This window comes from Parus major, chromosome 11 (genome assembly GCF_001522545.3).
Source record: "Parus major isolate Abel chromosome 11, Parus_major1.1, whole genome shotgun sequence".
NCBI classification, from domain to species: Eukaryota; Metazoa; Chordata; class Aves; order Passeriformes; family Paridae; genus Parus; species Parus major.
The window spans coordinates 2256026-2268816 of NC_031780.1; the positions used below are offsets into that span (position 1 = coordinate 2256026).

At 63.3% G+C, this 12791-nt stretch overlaps 1 protein-coding gene across 2 annotated transcripts in view; it reads left to right on the forward strand.

Moving 5' to 3' along the window:
• GSE1 (Gse1 coiled-coil protein) overlaps positions 1 to 12791 on the forward strand; it is a 98384-nt gene that overhangs the window by 23623 nt on the left and 61970 nt on the right. For both annotated transcript variants that reach the window (XM_015640267.3, XM_015640265.3), the window contains exon 2: positions 11035 to 11197. In XM_015640267.3, coding sequence (XP_015495753.1) covers positions 11035 to 11197 — 163 coding nt within the window. The remainder of the gene's footprint in view (positions 1 to 11034; positions 11198 to 12791) is intronic.

The following is a 12791-nucleotide window of genomic DNA, read 5'->3' on the forward strand; positions in this document are numbered from 1 at the left end:
CATCCCATCCCATCCCATCCCATCCCATCCCATCCCATCCCATCCCATCCCATCCCTGTACCGCCCACCTCTGTACCCCCTAGCCCTGCTCTGCACCTCCCTCATCTCTGCCTGTATCCCCCTCATATTTGTAGCCCTCCATCCCCATCCTAAACGCCCCCACTCCCTCCTGTGTGCTCCCACCCCTCTGTGCCCCTGTACCCCCCCACCTGCCCGTACCCACCCCGTGCCCCCTCCCCGTAGCCCCCTCGCACCCCCTGTCCAGCCTTGAGCCGGGCACCCCACCAGCATTGTTGGGGGGATAAACCCTGCACCCTCCCGACTTGTTACGTGTCCCTCCCAGTTTTGCTGGGTGTGTTTGGGGTGCCTGCTGTGGGTGGGTGTGAGGACACAGTGGGGGGACCCCTGTGTCCCCCTGACCTGCGGTGGGTGCTTGCTGGGGAGGCCTTTGTGGAACTTGCTGCAAACTTTGTGTGGTGCTGCCAGGTGCCTTCTGCACTTCCCGTTTTTTCTGTGGTTTGTTTTTTGTTTTTTTTAAAAGTAGTAAAACGTTTTTTCTGCACCCCAGCAGGCCCATACACAGCTCTAATGGGGTGCATGGGGGGGACACCCCAACCCGGGGGCGTTCAGATCTGGCTCCTGGGGGGCAGTAGGCAAAAGGTTGGGGGCAGTTGGCCACTGGCAGCACGAGGCTCGGTCTGTGGGTGATGGGGGCACCCCCTGGTGCTCTGCTGGGGTGCTGAGATGGGATTTGTCCCCCAGTGAGAGATGCTGGTGGCCCGTGGGGTGGCCCACGTGGGCTTTGCCAGTCCCTGTTTGGGCAGGGAATGCCCAAACCCACACCCCAGAACTCGGGGCAATGCACAGGGGGCTGTGCTCGGGCTGCCTGTCTGTCTGTCTGTCTGTCCGTGCCTCCTGCAGCTGCTGCTGCCCGCTCCCTGCCAGCCCAGGGTGAGGAGGGTGGCTGGCCATGCCGTGGCAGGGTGGGTGCCAAGCCAGCCCGCCTTGGCCGGAGGATCCGTGTGCCGGGCCAAGAGCTGGGCTCGGAGCGCTCCGGCAGCGCTGTAAGGTCACCGTGACCGCCAGCGAGGTGGCCCTGCCAGGCTGTGCTGGCTGCTGCGTGCCAGGAGCCACGAGGTGGTGGCAGGAGCTGGACCTGGGGTCACCGAGCCACTCACCAGGTGAACAAATCTCCTTTCATGGGCACAGGAGGCAGCTGGATCTGCAGGCATCCTGCTGCCAGGCGTTCCAGGGGCTCTGCTGGACAAGGGACTCCTTGTCCCCAGGGGGATGCAGTGGCTTAGGAACCCATGTCCTAAAGGTGGGATGTGGCAACGGGGCAGTGCCAGCTGCTGGCGTGGGTGATGACAGAGGGGTGGCACTGGATGATCAAGGCACCTGTCCTGGCATCAGAGAGGGAAACAGTGGACACCAACCACCAGCACTCCTCATCCTTGCATGTGGGGCCGGCTGTCCCCATGCAGCCCCGCGTGCCATCAGGGTGACCGGACTGGCCCTTTTCGGTGGTGTTTTCTGCCCACCAGGTGTGGGGAGCTGAGGAGGGGTCATGCCACCATGCCAGGTGGCCAGTGCTGCCATCTGGCCATGCTTGTCCCTGTACAAAGTCCTGGCCCCACACCGGAGGTCCCTTCCCAAGCAAGTCACCGCAGCTGTGTCACGGCCAGTTTGCTGGTGTCACAAGGAGCCACAACACAGAGCTGGGGTCCCCTATGGCAGCCCACCCTCTGCCCGTGCCCCACCACCCCTGCCAGCTGGGGAAACTGAGGCAGTGGGGCAGGACGCAGCTTGTCCAAGGGATCCAGTGCCAGGGCTGGGGAGAGCAAACAGGATTCTTGGCACGGGCCGGCAGTGCCGCGCTCTGCCTGCGGGCGGGGGTTGCTCTTTGCTGGGTGTGCAGTTCTGCTGCTGCTTTGCACCCCAGCTCTGGCTCCCTGGGGACTGTGCCTCTGTCCCCACGGGTGACACCCCCTGACCTTGGCGCCGGTGAACGGGGCAGTTGTTACCCCCGGGGGTGGCCGGGCCCGGCGCTGTGTGTGGCGGGGCTGGCACGGAGAACAGCTCGGCCTTGGCCCCCTGCCCGCTGCCGTGCCCTTTTCCAGAGGCAGCTGCCTGTGGGCACGGCTTGGCAGCTGTCCCTGCTGCGGGCTCGGCCGGGGCAGGATCCTGCTCCCCTGGGCTGCCGGGTCACCTCCGTGCAGGGTTGCAACACGCCGAGCCACCGCTGTCGTGAGTTTGCAGTTCTCAGCTCAGCCGTGGCTTTTTCTGCCGGGTTTCTGTGCCGGCTCCATCCCTAAAGCAGAGGAGCAAGGAACTTTTTGGCTCCCCAGCGTGCCAAAAAGTCCCTGTGGAGAGGCGCCCAGTGGTGTCACTCCTCGTAGAATCCAGGTGTCAGCTCTGAAAGCCCCTGGTTTTCCACCTTGGAGCTGCGAGCGGGAGGGGGCGGTTCTGCCCCCGCCTGCCGGGCACACCGGAGCCCTCGGGGTGGTGACATTCCCTGGTCCGTGCCTGGTTCCGTGCATCGCTCCCCTCCCAGCTCGCTTGCCAGCTAATGGCGCGGCTTATTCCTATGGCTTTTTAAGTGCTTAATGGCGCGCGGGGCTAATGATGCAGCTCCCTCTGTTCCTGCCGCCTGGATGGATGGGTGGATGGGTGGATGGATGGATGGTGTCGGATGGTGCTGCCCGAACCTGCGGGAATGAGGACGGGGACCAGGAGGTGCCCCGTGGAGCTGGGGTTGGGAGCGGGCATCCTCCTGCCTCTTCTCCCTCCCCTGCACGGCTGCTCGGAGCAGTAATGTCACCATAAACGATATTTATCACGAGGTGATAAAAATCTATTTCCAGCGACCTCTTGGAAATGGCCCTCATAAAACCAGGCAGCAGACGGAGGCAGGAGGCAGACAGCAGGGAGGGGGCACGGGCAGGGAAATGGCTGTAATCAGCCACGGAGCAGAGGCTGGATCTGCCGGCCCTGCCGTTCCCGACCCCGGGAAATTGATGGCAGCCGTCAAGGCCAGAGGGTTGCCCGGGCACAGCTGGGCGGATGCTCGGGCATCCCAGGGCTTGAGCATCCTGGGATGCAGCGTCCAGGCTGTGAAGGGAGGGCCAGAGGGGTTTTTGTCTTTAGGTGAACGGGACAAGGGGGGTTCTGTCCATCCTGGGGCATTCCTAAAGTGACACCTGAGGGATCCTGGGCTGGAGCAGCAGACTGGGATGGGATGCTGGGCTACCAGCTTTCCTCCAGTGTTCCCAGATGTAGGGATGGCCCCCTCCGCTGTCAGGCACTGCTGGGTCACCCCAGTGCTCCCTGTATCCCTGCTGGGGGGTCACCATCGGTCCCAGAGCCCCCCAGCTCCGTCCCTTCAGTGCCGATGGCCAGGTGCCGATTCAGCATCCCAGCACTAATTACTGAGCCCGTGGTGGATCCTGGCTGTAAATTCTCCATCAGGAGTGGGCTGGGCGGTGGAAAACCTCCCTGGCTCCTTTCCCTGCTAATCTGAGTGGGGACTTGTGATCCTGTGTAATTCACTGGGGTGCTGAGCTGGCAGGAGGTGTCTCATCCTCCCCCAGGCAGCTTTGGGGTTCAGTGTCCCCCAGGAATCCCTCCTCCCTGCAGGGGTAATTCCTGGCTGTGTGATGCTCAGCCCAGCTTTGTCCCCACTAGGGACAGCCTGGGTGACCCCATGTCCCCGCTGCACTCCGGGTGATGCTGGTGGTCTGGGCATTCCTGGGGGCTTCATGACAGGACACCTGGGCCACCTTTTTGGGGCTGGGGAGGTGGGATTTGCTGCTAAAAATGGGGGCAGTGCAGGACCCCCATTGTTATCCCCTGGGGGAGGAGATTGCGAGGGAAAGCAGCTCCCAGCTGCAGGGTCTAATCTGCTGCCCTGATGAAGAGACATTAATCACTTAAAGTAATTAACCAGGTGGGGCATTGGCTGGACCCCCCCACGCGCCTGGGTGTCCCCTGCCTGGGGTGGCTGCCTTAGGGGGGACACGGGCTGGTGAGGTGGGGGCTGGCTGGGCGTGCAGCTCCCAGCCGTGCATCCTCACGGGGCTGAGCCAGGAGGGGACAGCAAGGACGATGGGGGCATCCATGAGGATGGGAACATCATGTGCAGAGCCTCGAGATCCCCGTGGAGGGGACGTGGTGCCGCTCAGGGACTCGGTGCCACGGCGGGGCTCTGCGGTGACACGGCGGGGTGTGTGCGGCAGGTTTTATCCTGCATTAAAGTTTCCCCTCGCAGATGGTTCAGGTTTAATCTGCGGCTTAAGGCAGCGCCGGACCTGGCGGTAAGTCCGTCTTTAGATGGCAGGCGGGAGCCGGGAACGGGCGCCGAGCTGCCCGCGGGATGGAGAAGGGGGACACGGCGGATCGAGGGACACGGATTGAGGCTGTAATGCCACCGGGCCTGATCGCCCAGCCGAGCGTGGCCCTCTCTGGCATTGCCGTGATGTGCCCCCTCCCCACAAGAGGGATCTGTCCCCTCACTCAGCAGAGCCTGGCTGCTCCTCCCCGCCTCAGTTTACCGCTGAGCACACGGGGAGTTGGCACGTGCGGGAATGTCCCGAAAACATGAGCTGCTGTGGGGTGGGTGGGGTTTTCCGGAGTGAAAAGCCCCTAGTGGCAGCCTCCGGTTCCCATGGCAGGTATTTAGGGTGGCGGGGAGGGGACACTGGTCACAGACTGCCCGGCAGCTCTGGAGCTGGAGGTGGGTGAGCTGTGCTGGGTTGTGGCGTCCCTGAGATGGGAATGGGGAGCAGGGGCTGGGGCTGAGCCAGCTGCACGTCCTGTGGGATCTCAGCAGGATTTGGGTGGCAGACACCAAGCTGGATCCCTCCCATCCCAGCTTTGGGCCCCGTGGCCTCAGGATGGGCCTGGAGCCGGGGCTGGGGTGTGGCGACAGAGGGAGGTGGGAGCTGCAGGGACATCTGAGGCCAGGGAGTGACTGCCCCAGGCAGGGCAGTTTGTCTCAGTGTGGAATGGCAGCATTGCAGCTGTTAACTCTGGAGCCTAATGATGACAGCGAAGGCTCTGTGCCGCACAACCTTGAGGAAATCCTTGCGGATTTGAAAAGGCTGATTGTTCCCTGCAGGGCCGGGACCAGGAGTGGCAGTGCTGCTGCCAGCCCTGCTGTCCGTGCACGGACGGGATGCTCACATCCTACTCTGCCTCAGTTTCCCTGCCTTGAAAGAAGGCTGGAGGGAACATTCCCCAGCCTGGCAGGGACTGGCAAACACGAGCCAGAAATGTGTGTCCCCACGGTGGGACAGGGACGGAGCGGGATGCGGGTCCCCTCCTGCCCAGCCAGCCTGGTGCCGGGGTGATGGGAGGATGAGCACAGGGGGAATTTCGTGTGCATGTGGAGCGCTATGGAACGCAGCACTGCCCGGGCATGGGGTGGAGGTGCTGACATCCCCACCAGCCACGGCTCTCTCCACAACCTGGAGAAACTGAGGCACGGGAGGTGACACGGCGTGGCCAGGGCTGCCGGAGCAGCGAGCAGCGTCCGATCCCCACGGGCAGAGCCCTAGAGGAGCTCGAGGAAAAGCCGGGAGCGGGCGGCTGCTTGCCCCCCGCCTCCCCCTCCATCACCTCCCTGTTCGCTGGCGAACAAATGTCTGTTCTTGCAAAAAAAAGAAGTGACAGGGGTCGGCGCAGCGCTTTCCACATGACCTGCCCGGGAACAGAGGACGTCTTTGTTAATCCAGCGAGCTGTCAGTTCAGCCTCTTCACAAAAGGCATAAACCACTTATTGCTGCTCTCACCCCTGACCCCGGATCCGCCTGCGCGCCCTCCATTGTGCCGTCTCGAGGAAGCTGGCAAACAATTTCGGCTCCGGCTCCCCCTCCCCGCCGGCGGCTGCACGCGGGGGCCGCCGCTTGCCCCGCCGGCGTGGGGAGCCGCTGCGGGGGACCCCCCTACACACACCCCCAGCACCTCCCCCGGCCGCATCTGCGCGCCCGCCGCCTCGCCTGGCAGCTGCTGCGAGGGTTCGGGGGCTGCCACAAAGGCAGAACCTCCCTCCCTCCGGCCGTGCCTCCCTCCCGGGGCTGCCAGAGCAGCTGGCCGGAGCCCGCAGGTTTTGGAGAGGGGGTGCTGGGTGCTGCGCCCCGTGGCCCCCTGGCCGAAACCCCTTAATGAGAAGGGACAAAAGCTCCTTAGGATCCCCGGCTGGGACGGGCTGGGACGTCGGCTTTAGCCAAAGCCGCTTATGGCCCGGCACAAAGCCGCTGGGAACGGCCCAGCTCCGCGGGGCTGGTGTGGATGGGGTGATGCTTGTGCCCCGCCAGCCTCAGGGTGCCCGGGGGGTCACACGGGGTGACAGCCGGGGCAGGGGGGCTGAGCACGTGCCGCTCACCCTGTCCCCTTGCGCCCAGCACCCGGACCCCGCGGCGGGGCCGGTGCGCGCTGGAGCAATTAGATGCAGTCACTTTGGGGCTATATATAACCCAAATTGCTGCCTGCAGCTCGTTAGCTGCTGTCAGAGCCGCTGTGGCCGCGGTGCTGAGGTGGTGTCGCCGGGGGAGGGCTGGAGAGTGACGCAGGGACCCGCTGCTCCCCCGGGATGGGGCACGAGGGAGGCTCTGGTCATGCTGGGGTGGCCACAGGGTCAGACCTTCTCTGGGGATGGGGTCCTGGGGGGATGTGCTTCGCTCCGTGTGTTGCACCAGCTTCTGCTCCCTGTGGTGCGGGGTGGCTGCAGCGACACACGGGGGTCACAGCCAGGCCTGTCCCCCTGCCCCCTGTTCCCAGGGCTCGTGGCACAGCCTGGGTGAGTGTGCTGGGGCATGGGGGGCCACCGGTGCGTCCCTTGCCCATACCAGTACTGTTTCCAGCCTCGTCTGCCCTCGTGGCATCCAGCCTGACCACAGTCTCCAGCCCCTTCCCTCCGTGCCAGCTCCCGCCTGGGCTCTCCGGCACACACCGGCCCCCGCGCCGCCGAGGAGCGCGGCACCTCGGGCTGTCTGGGGGCAGCTGCGAGATGAGTGTGAACATATTGTGTGGGCTCCTGGAGCAGGCGTCACGGTGTCGCTGCTGGAGAGCGAGCGGGAACCGCAGCCCTGCCGTGACAAACGGCTCCGGCACAGCCGCAGCCGTGCCCACGCGGGCGCCGCGGCACCGCCGGCACCGCCGCTGCGCCAGGACATGGGATGGGGATCCGGGTGGGCACTGATCCTCGTGGTCAGACCCTCGGTGCACGGTGTCACCTGCCACCACTGTGACCCTTCCCTCCAGCTGTATGAATTTCCTGGGGGCCCACATCCCCATCTTGGGAAGGGTTAACAGCGCTGTGTCTCAGTCTGGAGCCTTTTGTTTCTTTCCCTTCTTTTTTCTTTTTTTTCTTTTTTTTTTTTCCCCTTCCCCTCTTTAATGAGGAGTTAGCACAGCTGTAATTGTAGGTTCCAACTTTCCGCCAGCAAACACAGCTGAGAAACTTTAAATACGGTGAAGATGTGGAGATGCATGGACTCAGCCACCACCCCTCTTGTGGGCACCCATCAGGGCCAAGCCATGCCACCAGCCGGGACCCCAGCTCCCCAGGGGCACCCCAGCCTGCTCTTGTGGGAAAACCCTCTGTTCTCAGGCTGCTGGGACAAGGATGAGAAGGGCAGAGGCTTCCTGGAGGGAAGAGCAGCTGGAACCGTCTGGGGGAACACACGGCAGGGGCTGTGCTGTGATAAAGCCCCAGCAGGAGCCGGGGGGCTTGAGGGCCTCAGCGACAAAGGGAACTGGGGGGAGCCTGCTCCTGCAGCCCTGAACGCTCCAAAACCACCTTTTATCCCGAGCACCGCCTCCCAGGCCTGGGGGGAGCGTGGGGACAGCGAGGGTTTGTGTCCCCCAGGCCTTACAGCCAGCACTCTCTGCATCCCGTGGGAAGTGCAGGATGTGGCCCCTCCGTGCTGGGCATTCTCCTCACCTCATCCCTTGCTCGCTCACAGGAGCTGGCATCGACGCTGTGCCAAACCCCGTTGCCGGTGCAGCTGTGCCGGTGCTTGCCGGGCTCTGTGCCTGCCGCCTTGCCGGGGTGATGCCAGCCAAGAGCCAAAGATTGCATCCACCCCCGGTGCCCTGGCTGCTGGCAGCGCGGGGATTTTCCGGGGTGCTGCCACCCGGGAGGGTGGAGGTTGGGGTGATGCGGTGGGGGCTTTGCCGTGCCCGTGGCATTCCCGTGGGCGGCATTCCCGTGGGCGGCATTCCCGCGGGCGGCATCGGCGCTGCGCACGCTGCAGCCCGTCCCAGCAGCGGGCGAGGCGCAGGGGAGGCGGACTGGGGAAGCCACGTTTTTGGGTGTCCCGAAGGCACAGGAAGTGTGCTGCTGTGGCCTCCTGCCCTTTGCTTTCCCACTCCACCACTGCCATCCCAAAGCTGGGGGCTGCGGCAGGTATTGAGCTCAACGGGAGCGGAGGGAATGTGCCCTTGGCGGGGAGGGACACGCTGGGGACAGTGGGAACACTGGACATGGGAACACTATCCCGTGCCCTGGGTGCCATTCTGTCCCCAGACTGCCACACTGCCTGCCCTGGGCACCACACCCATGCTGGTGGTGTGGGGCACAGGTGACACGGCTGATGTGGGGTCTGGCACTGCCTCTCTGTGCCTGTCCCTGGAGGCCACCAGCTGTGTTTTGACCCCACTCGAGTTCTCGATGTCCTTCATACCAACAGCCTGCTGGGTAGATGGGGACAGATGCCACCCAGGGGGGGGATTTGAGGAGTGCTATGGAGCCATCCCTGCCAGCTCTGGTTGGAGCCTTTTGCCTGTGGTTTTGTCACTTGTGGAGCTGGCCTGCATGCCAGCTCCATTCTTCCTGTGTTAATAACATCACGTAACGATGTCACATTGCTGTCACCTCACTGCACACCTACCCCTGACCTGGATGAGCCTGAGGCTGTGCCCTGTGTCCCTGATCCCTGTTGTGGATGTCCTGGGAGCTGTTTCAGGCTTGTCCCTCTGCGTGTCACAGGTGGGCTGGCCTCTGCTCAGCACCCTCTGCTCAGCAGGGACAGATCCTGGTCCCTTCTCTCCATCCTGGAAAGATGTGGGATAAGGATCTCCCAGAGCCAGGAGCAACTGAGCTTCATCACAGTGGGGCATGAGGGATCTGCCAGCTCTCCCCTCAAATTTCAGAGCACCCTTCCCTCCCAGCCTCTTGCCAAGCCCCTCAGGGTGCTGCTTAGCGAATTAGCACCCAAATCAATCTGCTCACCTCTAATTGTGGGTGAGTCTTTGAGGACGTGGCTGGGGCGGAAGGCCCCCACTCCGGGGGGCTGCCGCCATGCTTTATCTGGGTGGACAGATCCCTCCTAATTGAGCAGATATTCTGTGTTCGCAAACAGATGGCTCCTTTGCATCAATTATTCCTTATCTGTGTAACCGGGGATGATTTGCTGACAGATAGTGCTGGGTGAAGTTAAAGCAAGGAGGCGGCCAGTGCTCCGTGCGGAGCCTGGGGGTCCCAGGGGACACGGGTGGTGAGGGGGGGTGGGATCCTGGCTGTCCTTGGGCAGGTGGGACCCATCTCTGGTGCCTTTGCATCTCAGCATCCCCTGGCAGGAGAATAGAGGGGGTGGGGGCTGCTGGTGCTGTGGGGCTGATGGGTGGCTTGGGGTGTGGACTGGGGTCCGGGGGGCTCCCTGGGGAGCAGGAGGGTGCCAGCCTAGGCCCAGCTGTCAAAATCCGCTTTCCCCACCAAAACCCTGGTCTGGCACTTCCCAAGTGCATCTTGCCCAATGCTGCTGTGACACATGATGGGGAGTGATTAATGCTAATTAATGATTAGTTGCTCCGGGTATCAAAGTGCACCCCAGCCTTTTCCCGTGCCCACAGGTAGGGGATTGCTGCTTGCTGCTGCCAGTGGCATTGTCCTGGGAGGAGGAGCGGTGGCACGGCCTCCCCCCCTGAGCATCCCTATCACCTCCAGTGATCCCACACCAAGCTGCCAGGGATGGGGACTGATCCCTGGGCTTGTCCCCTGCCTGCTGTGAAAGTCACCTTCTGTTAATCGCTGGGAAAGAGAAGAGCATCCCGCCATCACCGGGGCAGCCGGTGGCACCCCACCAGTTGGAGCTGGGACGTGGTGGCACTCGAGGACTCACGGGATGTGCCAAGTGCTCGTGGTTGTGCGGTGCTGCCATATGGATTCCATAAATTAAACCTTTCCAGGAAGTGAATGGTAAATTTATACGTCCCCTCGTGTGCGTGGCTCATTGAGTCTAAGGGCTTCCCAGCAAAGCATCCACCGACCATCCATCTCCATGTTTATAGGAGTAATCTCGAGAAAAATGGGATCAACATAAAATCCTCACCGTGGCCCTAATGTCCCCAAATCAGGCACACGGTGTCGCCTATGGACAGGGGGAGGTCGCCTGCATCCCACCATGCTGAGGGTGGGCGCAGCATCCTGTGAACCTGGGTTCCCCAGGGTGGCACAGCAGTACTGGGATGAGCGTGGTGTCACTGGCTGTTGCTTTATTAAAGCTAAACAGGAGCAGTGACAGCCCAAGCTGTGTCTCGGGGCAGGAGGGTGACAACTACAACAAACCCCAGGCCACAGCAGCACCTGGGTGTCGAGGAGGGGCACTGTCCCCAAACAAGGCACAGCGGGAATGCCATCCCTATCCCAGCAGCACGTTTCCCTCGCCCGCCTGGCAGGGAAGGCGACGGGGGGTTGTTGATCTCGAGTAAACACTGCCCGGTTGAGTAATCGGGAGCTGCCTAACCGGCCAGCTGCCGCCGGCGGGCGAGGGGACGCCGCTTTGATTCATGTCCTCACCCCCCCTGCAGCCTTTCTTGTCTGGCTGTGCTGGGAGCCATCGGCCGGATCCAGCTGTAGCCCCGCGGCGAGGGCTGGCGTGCAGCTCCCGCGCTGGCCACGTGCACCGGCCGCCAGGAAAACAAAAGCATCTTGTGTCTGTGTGCCCCGAACCCCCCCGTGCCCCCCACCCGTGCTGGCGCTGCTCCCACCGGGAGAGGCAACGGCGCTGAGTCCCTGTCCTGATTCTCTTCCAGGCATCATCTTCGTCCCTGGAGACAGCCGCCACCAAGCCTGCGGCCGGTGAGTCCCGGCACCGGGTGGCCAGCGCTGGGGAGAGCCCGGGGACGGGCAGCACCGTCCCGGACATCGGCCAGCGGACGCCTTTGGATGCGGAGGGTGCGGACGCTGGAGCCACAAGTAGGTGATGCGGGGGGGATACCTGAGGGTACAAGGCTGCCTTTCCCAAGGGATGTCCCCTGTCCCACTGTGGGGTGACCATCAGCCCGATGTGCTGCTTGGGACTCCCGGGGGAGGCTCAAGCGGCTTGGGGTCGGGATCCAGCACCCGCAGCCCCACTGGGAAGGTGACCCCGACAGCAGCGCGGTCCCTGCCCGCCATCCCCGGGGCCGTGAGTCAGGCCGTGGGCGCTGGGGAGAGCCGCGGTGTTGGGCTGGCTGTGCTGGGGAGCCGGGGCCCCCCCCGGGGGCTGGGATGGACCGCGGCTCCAGGGACTCAGCCACCCTGTCCGTCAGGAGCAGCAGCATTTTTAGGAGAGGTATCATGCGTGCTTTCCGCCTGCCGCCTCCCTGGACCGGCTTGTTTGCCAGCCCTTCCCGGCGGGCGCGCCGGGCCGTGTTGTGCTGGGCCATGCCAGGCTCCTTTGATCCGGTGACAACCGCCGGTGCCGGTTCCTGGCGTTGAGCTGGGAAGAGTCAGGAACCGCAAGGTGCAGCGGGCAGGACGCCGGGGCAGGCTGGGGCTGCCAGGGGGGCGGCCTGCAGGGCCAGGGGGCTGCTCGGTGGTGCGGATTTGTGACCCCCCGCATTCCCGGAGGAGGATCCTTCTCAGGAATGCAGTGGCCCGTGTCACCCATCGATCAGCCCCACAGGGATTTGGCTGTGCTTTGGGGACCCCTCAAGGCGCTGTGTCCCCCGGGGGGGCCGGGATGCATTTACAAGCTGCTCACAGCCCAGCCGGCAGTGGCGGGGAGGCAAGCTGGGAGCCGTGGCCTGGAACGGGCCTGCTGGAGTCAGCCCGGGATTTATTACCCTGCCAGTGGCTGCCGGGCAAAGGTGACAGTGACTAATGGCTTGTTACACGCCTGCCACATCTCATCTGCGCGCCGCGTCCGGCTGCTGCGCTCCCAGCCCTGCTGTGCGGGCAGCCTGCGCTGCGTCCCTTCCTGGGGGGGACACAGGGGTGACCCCCCCTTTGCCCCTGCGGGGACCTCGGCCACATAGGGTGACAACGACAGCTGGACAGCTTGGCACGGGATCTGTCCCTGTGCTGAGCATGGAGACCCGCGCTGTCAGCGCTCCCTGTGGCCAGGCAGAGCAAGGCTGGCATCTGTGGGAGCACCTCCATATCTTGGTGGTGGTGGTGACACATCCCGGGGTGTCCTGCTGAGCCTCGTGTGACACACGGGACTTCCCAGTGCACAGAACCTCTTTGTGGTTGCCAAGCCATGAGCCGCAGCTCTGCCAGCACGGTGTCAATCCCATGGCAGGGTGGCTGGGCTGGGATGCCGAGGGGATCCTGCGTGCGTGTCCGGATGGATGCTGACGGAACCACAAATGCATTCACCAGGAAAATTAAAAAATTAACAGGCATTGGCTCGCTCTAGATTAGTAAAGGAAGGAGATAAAAGCGGCTCTTTATACCTTGTGAGAATTGCTGATAAGGGCATTTGTTCCTCTGTATTCTTTAAAAAGAATGCAATAAAAATTTAAAATAGAACGGGAAAAGGGAGTTTTGGGGGGGGAGGAAGCACGAGGAGGGTGGGGGGAAGCAC